Below are 19,962 nucleotides of genomic sequence, written 5' to 3' on the forward strand. Positions count from 1 at the left end.
TGGCTTTTTCCATTTGTTATACAGTAGAATCGCCCAATAACGGACACTCACGGGGAATAAAAAAGTGTCCGCTATTGAGAGATGGGGGGGGAAAAAGGCTCAAAAATATTTCTAAATGACGGCATACTGTCCTGCACTCAACCCTGAGTGTAATTACCTATAAAGCACAATAAGCAATATTATATAATAGAATCTCCCAGTGTCTTGTAATCTCCCCTTAGCCCCCATATCATTTCATCCCCTCTTTTATAGCCTGTGCCATCTTATTCCCCCTTGCATTGTGCCAAATTATTCCCCCTTGATCCCTCCTCCCTGTGCCATTTCATTCCCCCTTCATTACCCTCTGTGTAAATTCATCACCCCCCTTTATGAAGTGTCACGGGGGTGGTGAAGAGGGGGTCATGAACTTGCCCAGAGGGCAATACAGGGGGAATTAAATAGCAGAGGGGGAGATCAAGAGGAGATGATGTAGCACAGGAAGTAATAAAGGGGGGGGGGGGGGGGTGATTTGGCACAAGGAATAAAGTGGCACAAGGGGATCAGGGAAGGAGGGGGTGAATGATGTGGCTGTCAGACATACAGAAGCAGACCACTGTTTAAAGGTTTACTCCACTCCACAGCGTCCAATGTTCGGAATGCTGGGTGCAGGCTTCCGTGTTCACGCCCACCCCCTCGTGACGTCACACCCGCCCCTTCAATGAAAGTCTCTGGGAAGGGGGCGTGATGGCCGTCGCGCCCCCTTCATAGAGACTTTCATTGAAGGGGCGGGCGTGACATCACATCATTCACCCCCTCCTTCCCTGATCCCCCCCCCCTGTGCCACTTTATTCCTTGTGCCAAATCAACCCCACCCCCCTTTATTACTTCCTGTGCTACATCATTTCCTCTTGATCTCCCCTCTGCCATTTAATTCCCCCTTTAATGCCCTCTGAGGGGATGGGACGTGATGTCACGAGGGGGCGGGCGTGAACACGGAAGCCCGCACTCAGCGTTCGGAACATTGAGTTCCGGACACTGGGGAGCGGAGTAACCCTTTAAACATCGGTCTTCTGCTTCTGTGCTGGGGCTTCTGAAAGGGGGGCGGCACTGGGGACCCTTAATGGGGTATTGGTTGTACCCCCGATGACAGCCCTGTGAACAAGGTAGGGCCGGCACATAAGCCTGGTTATCCCCTATTGGGAGCGTTTTGTCCCCTAATGGGAGCGTTTTGTCCCCTAATGGGAGCGTTTTGTCCCCTAGTGGGGATGTCCACATCCACTATTGGGGATGTCCCCTATTCCGGGATGCAAATACTTTGAGTCTTATGGGAATCTGCCGGGGAATTAAAAACTGTCCACTATTGAGGTGTCTGCTAAGGGAGATTTTACTGTATACTGTTCACATTTACATACAAATTAATGAATTTGTGTATGGGAGTGGGGGAAAGTAAACATAGTTATTATACTCATGGTAAATAGGGGGTGGGGTACATTCCATACAGCCCAGTGCCCATGGTGCCCCTAGATGACATCCTCCCACTGGAGACAAATGAAGGGAGGCAGACACTCCTCACCATATTGCTCCCGGTATGAGCCACGTACATGAACAATAGAAAGTGGAAGCATCGACCCTGCCTCACATACCCGCAGGAAAACACACACACCCAGGAACTATCCGTCAACGTCAGAGTGGGCGTTGTCGGGGGCTGGTCAACACCACGGCCAATCACTAACTAGACTCCGCCCCACTGTCCATATTTTGGAGCGCAGCCACCACTGGTTGGCCGGGCCATGAGTGACGTCAGTGAGGCCTCCCTCTTAGCCCGGCTTCGCCAGTGACAATAACGCAACGAGAAATCGGTTCGGTTGCCGGGAATGTCCCGGTGCTGGGTGCCGCAGGGATGATGATGGCTAAAGCGCTGTCCATGCGCCTGGCGCACGCTGCCGCCGCCGCGGTGAAGCAGGAGCCGGACGATGACTCGGATATGGACGAGCCCAACTTACTGCTCAAGAAGCTGGACAGCACCGAGGCGCAGATTATCCACAGCGGCCACTTCATGGTGTCCTCCCCGCACAGCGAGCACCCGCCCAAGAAAGGCTACGACTTCGACACGGTGAACGAGAAGGCCTGCCAGACGTACAGCTTCGGCAAGACCAGCACATGCCATCTGTCAATAGACGCGTCCCTCACCAAGCTGCTGGAGTGCATGACCCTGGCGTACAGGTAGCGTGTGCTGTGTCAGCAGTATCGTTCACACTGTGCGGTAATGCCTGATCACAGACTGGGGGCCTTGTCTGCCAGTATACCCGCACACATCATGGGGGAAACAGTCTCTAGCCTACTTACTATATGGAGGCAACGTGATCTGTAGCGCAGTACAAAGTGGCATCACATGACTCTCATTGTGGCCTCCAGGCTGATTGATGGGTTCTCAGCAGGGTTTTGGAGCCCTGGGGGCCACAGCTGAGAGGGGGACAGCACATCAGTTTCCTAAGGGCCCCAGAACAATAGGGGCTGTCACAGTATTGGTTGGATCTTACTAAAAAGTGGGTGATCATGAGTGTGGCGGGTGGATCCCTGACCTCCAGCAGGTCATCTGAGGTTTATGATATGGCGGTAATAGCTGGCGATTGTGAGCACCTACGTTCCACGTTAGTCCTGTAAGAAATGTTTGGTGTATTTTGAAGCCAAAACCAGGACTGGCTTGTAAATGCAAGAGGAAGTTTTCGGCCTCCACTCCTAAATTTGGATTCAGAATACTGGTCAATAACAAAGTGTGAGCAAAGGCTTAGGCTGCGTTCCCACGGCCGTCCAGACCTGTCCCGTTCCTCTCATGTCAAAAATAAAAGCTGACTTAAAAAAAAAATTAATTGATGCAAACGGATGTTATTGTTCAGCATGCTCAGAAGTAAAAAAAACGGATGACAATAACACCTTAATGACCACAGAGGTAAATGTACGTCTTGGTTTGGTGGTACTTAGCGCACCAGGATGTACATTTACGTCCTGTGTATGACCACGAGCATCGGAGCGGTGCTCGCTTCATACACGGCAGGTTCCGGCTGCTATCAGCTGCCGGGGACCTGCTGGTAATGGCCAACATCCGCGATCACGCAGATGTCCGCCATTAACCCCTCAGATGCTGTGTTCAGTTCAGATTACAGCATCTGCGGCAGTGCGCATGTTATTGGATCATAGCGCTGCCACGGAGATCCAATCATCTGTAATGTCGGACGGAGGTCCCCCTCACCTGCCTCCGTCCATCTCCCGGCGTCTCCTGCAGACCAGAGCAGAAGATCACCGATAATACTGAACAGTGCTATGCCCTATGCATAGCTCTGAATAGTATTAGCAATCAAATGATTGCTATAGATAGTCCCCTATGGGGACATAAGTGTTAAAAATTAAATAAATAAAAATCCCCTCCCCCAATAAAAAAGAAAATTGTCTGTTTTTCCTATTTTACGCCTGAAAAGCTTAATTATATTTTTTTATAAAAAACATATTTGGTATCGCCGTGTGTGTAAATGTCCGAACTATCAAAATATAATGTTAATGATCCCGTACAGTGAACGGCGTAAACGTGTAAAAAATAAAAATCCAAAAATGCTGCTTTTTTTTTTTGTTTGTCACATTTTAAGTGTACAGTGTGAAAACAAAACCCTCCCAAATGTGCAAAATTGGGGTTTTCATTTATCCTAGTGCTGCGCGGTATAGCCTAAAGTCAATATCACGGTATTTTTTTATTATCACGGTATTACTGCATTTCTACCCCCCCCACAGAAGCACACTGGGACAAGTGAGGGCGCCGCGCTGGGCTCTACAATTCATCCGGAGGGTGGGGGAGGGGCCCGACCGGTATAGCGGTATGGGCAAAAATCCATACCGTGGGGGAGAAAAACCGGTATCCGGTTCATACCGGTATACCGCCCAGCACTAATTTATCCCAAAAATATTTTACATTTTATGGTAAAATGAGAGGTTTCATTACAAAGTACAATTGGTCACGCAAAATACAAGCCCTTATATGGGTCTGTAGATGGAAATATAAAAGTTATGGATTTTAGAAGGCGAGGAGGAAAATAACGAAAATGCTAAAGTAAAATTGGCCTGGTCCTTAAGGTCAAAATGGGCTTGGTCCTTAAGGGGTTAAAGGCTTTTTCCATAGACTTCACTGTTAAATTTACTGTATCATTTAAATTTTTTTGATGGAAGAAAAACACTGCATGTGCCGTTTTTCTGCTGCAAAAACGGGGAAATGAGTGCAGATGGGTACAAACGGATTGTAAAAAAAAACATTGACATGGGATTTTATTTATTTTTTAACGGAACTGAAACGGGGAAAAAAATAAAAATAAAACGGGGACATACGGCCGTGTGAACGCACCCTTAGATCGTAGTATGACTGCAAGTCCCTGCTTAACCATAGTCTAGGGCAGTGTTTTCCAACCAGGGTGCCTCCGGGGATGCTGGGAATTGTAGTTTTGCAGCAGCTGGGGGTACCCTGGTTGGGAAACATTGGTCTAAAGACCTGAACTAAAAAGCATGTTGGATAGTGATGCTTTCAGGTCATCATGCTCAGTCAGGCTGGGACCTAATTCAATTACAAAGATGTATCTCTCTTCTTTAGGGTACGTTCAGACGAGCGGACACGCAGCGTATTTCACGCTGCAGGTCCACCTCCAGAGGACCACTACAGGGTGCCTTTTTAGATGTGCCAGCTCAGAGCGGCAATATGCTGCTACGAGCAGACACACTGCGATGTACGAGTCGCCGCGAGCATGCGTAGTATACTCGCACATTGCGGCTGCTCTGGGAGCAGGGGGAGCGGCCCAGTTGTGTGAGAGTACTCCGCAGGCACATCTATAGGCACCCTGTAGGGGTCCTTCAGCGGCAGATCTGCAGCGTATGATGATGGCCATCACGCCCCCTCCCATAGACATGAATGGAGGGGGGCGTGGCCTGACGTCACGTACCCAGTCCCGGAAACCCGGAGGTTTCCGAAACTGGATACGCAGCCCTGCATAGAATGCGGGTGCTGCAGGGAGATCGTGGGGGGTCCCAGCAGCAGGCCTCCAGCGATCAGACATCTTATCCCCCTATCCTTTCGATAGGGAATAAGATGTTTTTTTTTCTCGGAATACCCCTATAATAAGTCTGTGGGGCTGGTGTGAAGTTTTGAAGCAGGACATAGGGGGAGATTTATTAAAACCTGTCCAGAGGAAAAGTTGACGAGTTGCCCATAACAACCAATCAGATTGCTTCTTTCATTTTTCAGAGGCCTTTTCAAAAAATTCAAGTAATCTGGTTGCTATGGGCAACTCAGCAACTTTCCTCTGGACAGGTTGCAAACGTGTGTGTGTGTGTGTGTGTGTGTGTGTGTGTGTGTCCTCTGCACATTGTGACATGTCAAAGATTTTTTTTGGGTAGGTCCCTATTACAAGGCTGTATAACAGCTAAACAGGCTAACATCACCCTCTGTAATTGGACAGTGATCAGCTGACTAATCAGCAAAGGCCCATAAGTCAGCTGAGAAAAAAAAAATATATATCACTCATTGGCCGCACGTGTCTCCAGATAAGATGGCAGCAAATGTCCCCACAATGCTAAAGCCTTGTTATACTTTCTGTGAGTGCTAATGTACAAGATCCGCACTCCTTTACAGCTAGCATTGTGTCGCCTAATAGGGCCCTCTTCCAGTTTCCTGCCTAGAAGATAGCGATGGATGCAATACTAAAGAGATACTGATTGTATTTCACTCCTATTATGTGTGTGTGACTGTATTCCATTCGTTCATATGAATCTGGCCTTATAGCCGGAGTCCCCTGGACCTCCTCACCAGGATACCATGCGGCACACTGGCTACATGTGAATTCAGCCTAAGGTGGAGTGAAACAAACACCAATAAAAAAAAAAAAAATAACAAAGATTTACGCTTTTTCTGTGTTTTGGCTAAAAATACTAACTACAATGTAAGTTTTCTAATATTTCCTCTGTGCTTTGCCATAACTCTCTATGATGAAAGAGTGAGTGGGTGTGTGGGTGTGTTTTTTGTTTTGTGGTTTTGGATGTTCTCGGTGTAAGCCAGAGTGTTGCAATTTTCTGTTCATAAACCCCAAATTATAGAAATGAGCGGAGTTCATAGTCCATCCAGTTATAGGTCTGTGCTGCAGTAAATGTTCAAAGCTTACGAAATGGTGACCACATAGTTAGACCATGTGACATGGTGAGGGGATCTATGTGGTCACCATTTCGTAGGCCTTTAACATTAACTGCAGCAATTTATTAATGCTTTTGCGCAAGCGGAAAATAGTTTCTAATGCCAGTTTTCTGGGGGTCAATCACTGATAAATTCCCCAATAGGTCAAACGTTGTTGAGGTAGAATATTTCCCAATAAATTACTTTCGTCTTGAGACTCGCAAGCACTGCCTGCGCACAGACCTTGTATATTTCTGCACAAACCTCACTTTATTTCAAACTTTTTCCTATTTTGTGCTGGTTATGCCACTTTCTCAAAATGTGGGCAAAGTTTAGCAGGGTGGTAAGGTGCCTATAATTCTCACCGGAGAACAGGTGTCGATTGGATCTGCAGATTGTTTGTGAAGAGATAAGTCTGAGAAATGGTGTTCTATCCCACAATAGTGAAGGACATTATCAGCTAATATGTGCCGTAATATTGTGGTGGTCCTTTTGTGTATTTAGCGTTAGAAGGTACAGTGACCATTTTCTCTTTTTCCTTAGTGGTTATTTGTTGTCGTCTGACTGTACCATGGATCTGATCCACTTCATGGCTGTTACTGATCTGGTGTCTAATGTTCTGAATTACAGATAGTGATTTCTATCAGATCGCCCTGGGAGTTCTGTATGTCGTGTAGCCCTATTGTTTCTTCGGCATGGCTATCCATGTTACGTACAGAGAAATATTTTTATTGTGCAATGCTTTGGCAGTGATCTGTGAAATGTAAGAAAAGAATGCTGTGAGGACTTATTATAGGATTGTGTAATTCTTTCAACTGTAGGGAAAGAATGCTAGAGGGGAAGTTTGGATATAAGGCCTTGTTCACAAGTGCGGAAATGGCAAAGTATTATCTAATAACCTGTTGGACCTGAAATAACTAGGGCAGCATATTCTACAGACAGTCTACCAGTGATGCTCGAGTCGACCTCTTGGTCAAGAGGGTTTTATATGGAACTGATAACAGTTTTTGGCTTTTTAGACCAGAGGTGGTGGTCTTCACGTGTCCACATGAAGGTACTTGGCCAGGTTGTGTTGGAGTCTGTTTCCTTGGTGTCTATAAAATAGACCAGTGTTTCCTGAGGGTGCCTCTAGCTGTTGCATGCTGGGAGTTGTAGTTTAGCAACAGCTGAACACAACCTGGTTAGGGTACGTGTGACCCTACTCATTATATATATATATATATATATATATATATATATATATATATATATATATATATATATATATATATATATAAATTTATTTATTATTGGTTAAAAATGTGTTCATATGATTACATATCCAGCAAAGCTTTATGTTCTCAAAACACCAAATCCTACCCAGTCATTGGCAGAAAATTACTACTTTCAGAACATGTTACATAGTTAGTACGGTCGAAAAAAGACATATGTCCATCAAGTTCAACCAGGGAATTAAGGGGTAGGGGTGTGGCGCGATATTGGGGAAGGGATGGGATTTTTTATTCATAAGCATTATTGTTATTTTGTTCCATGAATGTATCTAATCCTGTTTTAAAGCTGTTAATTGTTCCTGCTGTGACCAGTTCCTGAGGTAGACCGTTCCATAAATTCACAGTCCTCACGGTAAAGAAGGCGTGTCGCCCCTTGAGACTAAACTTTTTCTTCTCCAGACGGAGGGAGTGCCCCCTCGTCCTTTGGGGGGGTTTAACCTGGAACAGTTTTTCTCCATATTTTTTGTATGGGCCATTAATATACTTATATACGTTTATCATATCCCCCCTTAAACGTCTCTTCTCAAGACTAAACAATTGTAACTCCTTTAATCGCTCCTCATAGCTAAGATGTTCCATGCCCCATATTAGTTTAGTCGCGCGTCTCTGCACCCTTTCCAACTCCGCAGTGTCCCTTTTATGGACAGGTGCCCAAAACTGAACAGCATATTCCAGGTAAGGCCGTACCAATGATTTATAAAGGGGGAGTATTATGTCCCTGTCCCTTTAGTCCATGCCTCTTTTGATACATGACAATATCCTGCCGGCTTTGGAAGCAGCAGCCTGACATTGCATGCTATTCTGTAGTCTGTGATCTACAAGTACACCCAGATCCTTCTCTACCAGTGACTCTGCCAGTTTAATCCCCCCTAAGACATACGATGCATGCAGGTTATTAGTACCCAGATGCATAACTTTACATTTATCCACATTGAACCTCATTTGCCAAGTGGTTGCCCAGACACTTAGTCTATCCAAGTCATCTTGTAACTTATGCACATCCTCTATAGACTGTACCGTGCTACAAAGCTTGGTGTCATCTGCAAAGATAGAAACAGAGCTGTTAATACATTGCAGATGTAATCAGTATTTTGCATCTGAATTTTTAAGGTCCAGTATATGTTATAACTTTTCAGTCCTTGGGGTCCACTCGAGGTTTTGGCCTAAAAATTGAGGCGCAAAATACTAGTGGACAAGTGTGCTATGCTCAGCTTACTCATGCTTGGGCTGCTGCTATGTCTGCATGTTCTTTATAATAGTATTTTGGCTGTTTGGTCTTTTTTTGTATTGAAATCAAGTTATTTTTTAAAGCCTTTTACAATGCTTCTGTAAGAATAAATCGAAAAACCTGAACTGATTATTTTAGTTGTGTAAAAAGTTGTCCCAATTCTCTGGAGAAGTCTGGATTGAGACTCTGACTTGCCTCCTTACAGTCGATGACCAATTTTTATCAGCTTCAGGTTTGGCGAATCTCAGGGTTTGTTTACACTGAGGAATTGATAAGGAATTTACTTGCGTGATTCCGCACCAGTATTCCGCTCAAATTGGAAAAGCGAAACCCCCAAATTGCCCAACTACCTCTACAGCGTAACCTGATTCCATATAAAACTCTGTGCCAAGCAGAAGATGGCCGATATACCGAATACCCTTTTGGCTCTGTTCATACAATTAGAAATTTCCAAGCAGAGTTCTGCAACCAATCAGATCGCTTCTTTCATTTTTCAGAGGCCTTCTCAAAAATGAAAGTAAGCTGGTTGCTATGGGCAACTCGGCAACTTTTCCTCTGTTCATTGTTTCTGCAGATTCCGCCCGGAAATGCATTGTGGTCTATGGAGACGGTGCATTTCCGTGCAGTCCTAGCGCTCTGTTCTCCTAGAAATATTTGCTATTATCAACCATTGCTATTAATATTCAGCCTGATGCAACATATCAAATCCTTCCTAGTTTTGTGATATGTGCAATAGAACAAGGCCACGCTCTGTCTTACTGGCATAGGAATCGTTTTTTTCCCTACCTAAGGTATTTTTATGATGTAAATATGACTGTATGTTAATACGTGATTTCTCAGTTCTTCATTGTCTGGATTGGGTTGGAGTCTATGGGGCAGGCGGGGTACAGATTGTGTCTAAATTACAATGAACCTCTTCAAGCTGCGGCCTTCCTAGATGTTGTAAAACTACAACTCCCAGCATGCCCGGACAGCCAACGGCTGTCCGGGCATGCTGGGAGTTGTAGTTTTGCAACAGCTGAAGGGCCACAGTTCCAATGCCATGTGGTCTGCTGAATGTATTCCTTTACAGCCACATCACTGTGTGGTTTGTATTCTCCCTATTTTACGGTTTATTATAACTTTAGTGGTTTAAAGCCAGGCCTGTAAAACCTGTTTGTTTTTTTTGTTTTTTTTCTCCCCTGGATGAGAGAATAAACAGGATTTCCGTAAAGATTCTGTCGTTTTAAAACAGTCCGACAACAGCTGTTTTACACTATACAGTATTAAGCGGCACACTGCTTTCTGCGGGTTTACCACAAACAAGCAGCGTGTGCCAGGCATGTCTTTAGGGATTAGTGCTCTGACATTCCGGCTTTCCAATAAATGGGTTTTCCCATATCTGTGACTGTATAAATCCTCCCCCCAGGGGAGATGCTGGTGCGTGGTGCTGCCCCTTGTGGCCTTCCTGTCTGCTGCGTTTCCCTCCCAGCATTCTCGGGTCATGACCTACTCGAGAAGCTGGTTTTTTGTAGAAGTGCTTTGCTATTTTTTTTGAGATTGCGCAAACTTTCTCCTCAGGAAATTGGCTGAAGTGGATGTTTATTACCTGAAATGTAACTGCGCAGGAAGATGCTGTAAGCCCGGCTTCACATGCTGCAGTTTTTTCATTATTTGAATGACTACCTAGGTCTCTTCATAAAGCATGAGGTAACCATTCACAAATGTAGAGAGACCTGGTAGTCTCCAAAGCTTGCATTTTTATTTTTATTTTTCCAGTCAACCATTAAAAGGGATCCACTACAGAGAAGGCAGAATTATTTAGCATTTCTATTTACTGACTTATACGGTACAATTGCATTATTTTTCATGTATGTTCCAGGTTGGTATATAGCCTTAGTCATGGCATGACTATATACTAGCCAAATCGCATAACATGTTTCTCTGTGCTGCACTTATGTTCTGTACGGTTGTATAATGGATTAATGAAGAAAAGTTTTACCTAAAGCTGGTGCTGTAAATCCATGTTCTTCTAAAGACCGGGCAATGTCGACTCTGTAATAGACAAGGGTTAGAACATCACCATCATAATAAGAATTTGTCAGACTCCACTGCGATGGTGACTAAGTAATAAAGGACTTGACTCTGACAGATACGACCTGTTTTATGATACTGATTAAGACCAAATACACCTTGTGATTAACTTAAAGGGGTACAGACAGTGCTGGGCGGTATGACAGAAATTATATCACGGTATTTTTGTAAGTTATGGCGGTTCTACAGTGTTTAACAGTATCTCTCTTCCCCCCCCCCCAAAATCATATGTGACCCGCGAGTGCTCCTTCCCCCTCCCCCAATGAATTACCAGCTGCTGCGCTGTACTGTTCTTTGTATTCCTGTGCCCGGGCTGCAAATATTAAATAAACTTTAACCCCCCTTCCTACGTTCCCCTGGCCGGCTTCTTACATGACAGTGCGCTCAGCCTATCACCGGCCGAGGCAGGACATCGCTGCGGCCGGTGATAGGCTGACGGCTCTGTGACGTTCCCATCCCCAGGAAGAGCGTGAGGCTGTTACCAGAGCAACGGGGGAACGTAGGAAGGTGGGTTAAAGTTAGTTTTTTAACCCCTTAAGGACATAGGGCGTATCCATACGCCCCCGTTTCCAAGTCCTTAAGGACCGAGGGCGTATGGATACGCCCTGAGCATTTCCGGCCCCCACCGCTAGCCGGAGGGGAGCCGGAGCCGGATGCCTGCTGAAATCGTTCAGCAGGCATCCCGGCATATCGCCCAGGGGGGTCATTATGTTCAGTCCAGCGATCAATTCAGTCCAGCGATCTGCGGCAGATTCCGGGTCAATCGGGTCTCCAGTGACCCGATGACCCGGAATTACTGGCTGATCGGGGCCGTCAGAGACGGGCGAGAAGACGACCCCCGGTGCTGGGGACCCCGATCCCCGGCGTCCCTGTTGGGATCGGGGCCCCAGGAGCAGCGGCGGCGGCGGAGACGACGAGGGACTGACCTGTGCTGCTGGATCGTTGGAGGTGAGTGACAGCCTCCTGCTGTTGCTTAGCAACAGCTCCCAGCATGCAACAAGGGCATGCTGGGAGCTGTAGTTATGCAACAGCAGGAGGCAGACCACCACAACTCCCAGCATGCCCTTATGGGCATGCTGGGACTTGTAGTTTTGCAACAGCTGAAGGCACATTCTTTCTATGTAAAAGTGTACCTTCAGCTGTTGTGTAACTACAACTCCCAGCTTGCACAATCAGCTAAAGTGCATGCTGGGAGTTGTAGTGGTGCATCTGGTGGTTGCATAACTACAACTCCCAGCATGCCCGTTGGCTGTCGGTGACTGCTGAGAGTTGTAGTTTTGCAACAGCTGAAGGCACACTGAGTTAAGTAGTAAACCAGTGTGTCTCCAGCTGTTGCATAACTACAATCCCCAGCATCCCCAGCCAATGTAGTATGCCTCCGGCTGTTGCATAACTGCAAGACCCAGCATGCCCTTCCGCTGTCCGTACATGCTGGGGGTTGTAGCTTTTGCAACAGCTGAAGGCACACTGGTTGCAAAACACTGAGTTTGTTACCAAACTCGGTGTTTCACAACCTGTGTGTCTCCAGCTGTTGCAAAACTACAACTCCCAGCATGCACTGATAGACCGTACATGCTTGGAGTTGTAGTTTTGCAACAGCTGGATGTTTCTCCCCCCCCCCCCCCCCCCCCCCAATGTGACCGTACAGGGTACACTCACATGGGCGGAGGATTACAGTAAGTATCCGGCTGCAAGTTTGAGCTGCGTCAAATTTTCTGCCGCAGCTCAAACTGCCAGCGAGAAACTACTGTGAACCCCCGCTCGTGTGACTGTACCCTAAAAACACTACACTACACTACCACAAAATAAAATAAAAAGTAAAAAACACTACATATACACAGCCCCCCTCCCCTCCCCAATAAAAATGAAAAACGTCTGGTACGCCACTGTTTCCAGAACGGAGCCTCCAGCTGTTGCAAAACAACTACTCCCAGTATTGCCAGATAGCCACTGACTGTCCAGGCATGCTGGGAGTTTTTCAACAGCTGGAGGCCCCCTGTTTGGGAATCACTGGCGTAGAATACCCCTATGTCCACCCCTATGCAATCCCTAATTTAGGCCTCAAATGCGCATGGCACTCTCACTTTGGAGCCCTGTCGTATTTCAAGGCAACAGTTTAGGGCCACATATGGGGTATCGCCGTACTCGGGAGAAATTGGGCTTCAAATTTTGTGGGGTATTTTTTGCTATTACCCTTTTTAAAAATGTAAAATTTTTGGGAAAACAAGCATTTTTTTTTACATATACAAAAGTCATAAAACACCTGTGGGGTATAAAGGTTCACTTAACCCCTTGTTACGTTCCCCGAGGGGTCTAGTTTCCAAAAATGGTATGCCATGTGTTTTTTTTTTTGCTGTCCTGGCACCATAGGGGCTTCCTAAATGCGGCATGCCCACAGAGCAAAATTTGCTTTCAAAAAGCCAAACGTGACTCCTTCTCTTCTGAGACCTGTAGTGCGCCAGCAGAGCACTTTTCACCCCCATATGGGGTGTTTTCTGAATCGGGAGAAATTGGGCTTCACATTTTGGGGGGTGTTTTCTGCTATTACCCTTTTTAAAAATGTAAACATTTTGGGAAACCAAGCATTTTAGGTAAAAAAAAAATAAAAAATGTTCACATATGCAAAAGTCGTGAAACACCTGTAGGGTATTAAGGTTCACATTACCCCTTGTTACGTTCCCCGAGGGGTCTAGTTTCCAAAATGGTATGCCATGTTTTTTTTTTTTTTTTTTTTTGCTGTTCTGGCACCATAGGGGCTTCCTAAATGCGACATGCCCCCAGAGCAAAATTTGCTTTCAAAAAGCCAAATGTGACTCCTTCTCTTCTGAGACCTGTAGTGCGCCAGCAGAGCAATTTTCACCCCCATATGGGGTGTTTTCTGAATCGGGAGAAATTGGGTTTCAAATTTTGGGGGGTATTTTCTGCTATTACACTTTTTAAAAATGTAAAATTTTTGGGAAACCAAGCATTTTAGGTAAAAAAAATATATTTTTTTTACATATGCTAAAGTCGTGAAACACCTGTGGGGTATTAAGGTTCACTTTACCCCTTGTTACGTTCCCTGAGGAGTCTAGTTTCCAAAATGGTATGCCATGTGTGTTTTTTTGCTGTTCTGGCACCATAGGGGCTTCCTAAAGGTGACATGCCCCCCAAAAACCATTTGACGCTCCTTCCCTTCTGAGCCCTCTACTGCGCCCGCTGAACAATTAACATAGACATATGAGGTATGTGCTTACTCGAGAGAAATTGGGTTTCAAATACAAGTAAAAATTTTCTCCTTTTTACCCCTTTCAAAAATTCAAAAATTGGGTCTACAAGAACATGCGAGTGTAAAAAATGAAGATTTTGAATTTTCTCCTTCACTTTGCTGCTATTCCTGTGAAACACCTAAAGGGTTAATACACTTACTGAATGTCATGTTGAATACTTTGGGGGGGTGTAGTTTTTATAATGGGGTCTTTTATGGGGCATTTCTAATATGAAGGCCCTTCAAATCCACTTCAAACGTGAACTGGTCCATGAAAAATAGTGAGTTTGAAAATTTTGTGAAAAATTTTCAAAATTGCTGCTGAACTTTGAAGCCCTCTGGTGTCTTCCAAAAGTAAAAACTCATAAATTTTATGATGCAAACATAAAGTAGACATATTTGTATATGTGAACCCCAAAAAAATATATTTTGAATATCCATTTTCCTTACAAGCAGAGAGCTTCAAAGTTAGAAAAATGCAAAATTTTCATTTTTTTCATCAAATTTGGTGATTTTTCACCAAGAAAGGATGCAAGTTACCATAAAATTTTACCACTAAGTTAAAGTAGAATATGTCACGAAAAAACAATCTCGGAATCAGAATGATATCTAAAAGCATTCCAGAGTTATTAATGTTTAAAGTGACAGTGGTCAGAATTTCAAAAAACGCTCCGGTCCTTAAGGTGAAAAAGGGCTCGGTCCTTAAGGGGTCAATATTTGCAGCCTGGGCACAGGAATACAGAGTACAATACAGGCTGATAATTAATTGGGGGAGGGTAGAGAAGGAGCACTTGTGGGTCACATATGATTAGTTCCCCAATGTGGGGACAGCAGGCTGTGGTTGATCATTCATTCTTGGGGAGGGGTCTAACCGGTATTGCAGTATGGGAAAAATTCATATCGTGCAGGAAAAAAACTTCGGTATGAACCGGTATACCGCCCAGCACTAGGCCCAGGCATACACTCCAGCCCTATTTGACATTAAGCATTAAATATAAATATGCTAATGCTAATAAATATATATTATATGATATATGTGTAGTGGGTTTTTTAGGTCCTTATTTTTTTTTATTTATTTTTTTGCCACATGCAACTTGGCTGTATAGGAGTCAAGGAGATGGTAATGCTGTCACTTAAAGCCATGATGCCCGCTCACTATTACCACACAGCAAGGTTTATTTAACCTGTTGAGAATGCCAGTCAAGCTTGGCTGGGCAGGATTGGGGCACAGATGCCATGACACATGGCCTTTTCCTTGCACTATGTGCAAATTTAGCATATAAAGTCAAGGAGATGAAGTATACTGCTCAAAAAAAATAAGACACTAAGATAACACATGAACTAATGATGAACTAATCGTCTTTACATAGTTGAATGTGCTGACCACAAAATCACACACAAATTATCAATGGAAATCAAATTTATCAACCCATGGAGGTCTGGATATGGAGTCACACTCAAAATCAAAGTGGAAAACCACACTACAGGCTGATCCAACTTTGATGTAATGTCCTTAAAACAAGTCAAAATGAGGCTCAGTAGTGTGTGTGGCCTCCACGTGCCCGTATGACCTCCCTACAACACCTGGGCATGCTCCTGATGTGGTGTGCACAGTCTGTGGTGCAACGTGGCATTGGTGGATGGAGCGACACATGATGTCCCAGATGTGCTCACTCAGATCCAGGTCTGGGGAACGGGCGGGCAAGTCCATAGCATCGATGTCTTCCTCTTGCAGGAACTGCTGACACACTCCAGCCACATGCGGTCTAGTATTATCTTGCATTAGGAGGAACCCAGGGTCAACCACACCAGCATATGGTCTCACAAGGGGTCTGAGGATCTCATCTCTGTACCTAATGGCAGTGAGGCTACCTCTGGCAAGCACATGGAGGGCTGTGCAGCCCCCCCAAAGAAATGCCACCCCACCCAATTACTGACCCACCACCAAACCAGTCATGCTGGAGGATGTTGCAGGCAGCAGAATGTTCACCACAGCGTCTCCAGACTCTGTCACGTGCTCAGTGTGAAGCTGCTTTCATCTGTGAAGAGCACAGGACACCAGTGGTGAATTTACCAATCTTGGTGTTCTCTGGAAAATGCCAAATGTCCTGCATGGTGTTGGGCTGTAAGCACAACCCCCCACCTGTGGACGTCGGGCCCTCATACCACCCTCATGGAGTCTATTTATGACCATTTGAGTGGACACATGTACATTTGTGGCCTGCTGGAGGTCATTTTACAGGGCTCTGGCAGTGCTCCTCCTTGCACAAAGGGGGAGTTGGCAGTCCTGCTGCTGGGTTGTTGCCCTCCTACGGCCTCCGTCATGTCTCCTGATGTTGTACTGGCCTGTCTTCTGGTAGCTCCTCCATGCTTTGGACACTATGCTGACAGACACAGCAAACCTTCTTGCCACTGCTCGAATTGATGTGCAAACCTGGATGAGCTGCAATACCTGAGCCACTTGTGTGGGTTGTAGACTCCGTCTCATGCTACCACTAGAGTGAAAGCACCACCAGCATTCAAAAGTGACCAAAACATCAGCCAGGAAGCATAGGAACTGAGAAGTGGTTTATGGTCACCACCTGCAGAACCACTCCTTTATTGGGGGTGTCTTGCTAATTGCCTATAATTTCCACATGTTGTCTATTCCATTTGCACAACATCATGTGAAATTGATTGTCAATCAGTGTTGCTTCCTGAGTGGACAGTGTGATTTCACACAAGTGTGATTGACTTTGAGTTACATTGTGTTGTTTAAGTGTTCCCTTTTATTTCTTAGAGCAGTGTACATTCTTGGATATCTGAGAGGTATTGATGTGGGGTGGAAAAAAACAAATGTGACATTTTAGTTGTTAAAAATAAAAGTGCTGTATTGTGAAAATGGGCTGTGATTGGCAGAGACTGCAACCATCGGTTCTCATAATTAAATGGGCACTATTATCAAACTTTATTTTTGATATTATTCCTATCCTATTTAATCAGTCAAGTCTCTCTCTATATTTATTTTTTTTGGTCTTTGAAAAGCCAGCCACTAGGGGTCTCCCAAGTGTTGGCTGGAGTGCGGCTGACGTCACCTCTGAATTCGGACTGATCCAGGCCGGGCATCAGTCTGAATTCAGTCACTTGCCTACTGTCCAGCGCTCGCTCCCATGAGTAATAAATGAGAGCCCTTTATAAACTGATGCCAGTTGTTTCTTAGCTATATGCTTCTGTAAAAATAAAGGCTGACTATATATACATTTTATGTTATCTTGTAACATGTATGTACACAACGCATACCTGCCCCCTGCATTCCAGCATGCTTCTGGTTTGTATCAGTAAAGAGTTAAGCGAAGCATCCTAAACATTTTGCGCACCACTAAGGGGTGCTTTGTGTGTCTATCACATGAGACACGCTTGGCAATTTTGTGGTGGAGCATGGGGCCTATTGAGGTCTGCTGAGTCAGATGTGTACCGTAATTGGTTGTGTATAGTAATGATATACAATTACTATTATGATTACCAAAATGTTATTCCTTTACATACTGTATATTGTAACCTAGTTTGTTTTCAGTTGTAAAGTTTAGTTTACTGGGATTTCTGCTTTCTGACTTTTTATTTTTTATTGCGGATACTATTTATAGCAGATAACATTTTTACTGCTCACTTTTTAATCTTTATACTTTCAGGTATTCCGGCCTATGGATACATTAAAGAGGTCAGAAGTATCTTTTTGACCTGCTTTCTGGCAGTATACATTGGAAGTTTCAATTTGTGTTTCCCAAACAGTGTGCCTCCAGCTGTTGCAAAACTACAACTCCAGGCATGCCCGGACAGTCTTTGGCCATATAGGGCCCTATTTATATTCCCCATAGGGCACTATTTATAGCAATCATTGGCTTGCTCATACGGTTTAGTGCTTTGCATAGGCATAGCACTGATCAGTATTATCGGCGATCTTCTTCTGTGGTCTGCTAGAAATCAGACCAGAGAAGAGGACCCTGGGAAAGCGTCCGAGGCAGGTGAGGGGACCTCCCTCAGCCATCTTGGCTGATTGAATCCCTGCGGTTGTGCCGCAGGTGATCCGAGCAGCCATTAGAAACGTAGCATTTGCTGCAATGCAGCGCTTAGCATTGATCACTGCATCTGAGGGGTTAATGGCGGACATCACCGCAATCACTGATGTCTGCCATTACCGTTGGGTCCCTGGTTGCTGATACCAGCCGAAACCTACCATACATGAAACAGTGCAGCTCCTGTGCTTGCTTCATGTACAGAACGTAATGTACATCCTGTTGTGTTATGTCCCAGCACATCAGGACATTTACGTCTGATGTACTTAAGGGGTTAAAGTGTACTTTTAGAGCTTTTTTTTTTTTTTCACAAATGACTATCGTGCATTTGTCTAAATATGATCCATTTCTGTGCCTGAATGGCAAACGGGGAGCTTTTCTTCTGCTCCCAGCCGCTTTAAACTGCAAATCGCTGAGCCGTTTGAGATGAACTTTTCCCTGCATCTCAATAGGACTGGTCTCCAGCGTTGAGACCCTATGTCATGTAATTCTATGGAAGTCTTGTCACTGGACACTGGTCATATAGACCCAACGGAAATATTGTCTCTTACAGCACAGAGACCTACCACTGTAAGCAGCTAGGAGGAGAAAAGATCCCCTCTTCTGCCATTTTTAAAATGGATCATATTAAATAACTATTGAACAGTGCCGCACAATGTTTTTTTGTGAAAAAGGCTCTAAAGTTATACTTAATGAGAATAGTTTCTGGTCTGAATTTTAGCAACTAGTTTCCTGAAGATACACTGCTCAAAAAAATAAGTAAAGGGAACACTTAAACAACACAATGTAACTCCAAGTGAATCACACTTCTGTGAAATCACACTGTCCACTCAGGAAGCAACACTGATTGACAATCAATTTCACATGCTGTTGTGGAAATGGAACAGACAACAGGTGGAAATTATAGGCAATTAGCAAGACATCCCCAATAAAGCAGTGGTTCTGAAAGTGGTGACCACAGATCATGTCTCAGTTCCTATGCTTCCTGGCTAATGTTTTGGTCACTTTTGAATGCTGGCAGTGCTTTCACTCTAGTGGTAGCATGAGACGGAGTCTACAACCCACACAAGTGGCTCAATTAGTGCAGCTCATCCAGGATAGCACATCAATGTGAGCTGTGGCAAGGAGATTTGCTGTGTCAGAGTAGTGTCCAGAACATGGCGGCGCTACCAGGAGATAGGCCAGTACATCAGGAGACGTGGAGGAGGCAGGAGGGCAACAACCCAGCAGCAGGACCGCTACCTCGGCCTTTGTGCATGTAGGAGCTCTGGCAGAGCCCTGCAAAATGACCTCCAGCAGGCCACAAATGTGCATGTGTCCACTGAAACTGTCAGAAACAGGCTCTATGAGGGCCCGACGTCCACAGGTGGGGGTTGTACTTACAGCCCAACACCGTGCAGGATGTTTGGCATTTGCTAGAGAAAACCAAGATTGGCAAATTCGCCACTGGTGCCCTGTGCTCTTCACAGATAAAAGCAGGTTCACACTGAGCACATGTGACAGTCTGGAGATGCCTTGGAGACCGTTCTGCTGCCTGCAACATCCTCCAGCATGACCAGTTTTGCGGTGGGTCAGTAATGGCGTGGGGTGGCATTTCTTTGGGGGGCCGCACAGTCCTCTATGTGCTTTCCAGAGGTAGCCTGACTGCCATTAGGTACAGAGATGAGATCCTCAGACCCCTTGTGAGACCATATGCTGGTGCGGTTGGCCCTGGGTTCCTACTAATGCAAGACAATGCTAGACCTCATGTGGCTGGAGTGTGTCAGCAGTTCCTCCAAGAGGAAGGCATTGATGCTATGGACTGGCCTGCCCGTTCCCCAGACAGGAATCCGATTTGAAAACATCTGGGACATCATGTCTCGCTCCATCCACCAACGCCACGTTGCACCACAGACTGTCCAGGAGTTGGCGGT

General features: G+C 45.2%; 1 protein-coding gene across 1 annotated transcript in view; it reads left to right on the plus strand.

Annotated features, from left to right (window-relative positions):
• Nucleotides 1-1,422: 1,422 nt before the first annotated feature.
• MLXIP (MLX interacting protein) overlaps nt 1,423-19,962 on the plus strand; it is a 77,584-nt gene continuing 59,044 nt past the window's right edge. The window contains exon 1 of the mRNA XM_056534955.1: nt 1,423-2,202. Coding sequence (XP_056390930.1) covers nt 1,880-2,202 — 323 coding nt within the window. The 5' untranslated portion in view covers nt 1,423-1,879. The remainder of the gene's footprint in view (nt 2,203-19,962) is intronic.

This window comes from Hyla sarda, chromosome 1, assembly GCF_029499605.1.
Source record: "Hyla sarda isolate aHylSar1 chromosome 1, aHylSar1.hap1, whole genome shotgun sequence".
NCBI classification, from domain to species: domain Eukaryota; kingdom Metazoa; phylum Chordata; class Amphibia; order Anura; family Hylidae; genus Hyla; species Hyla sarda.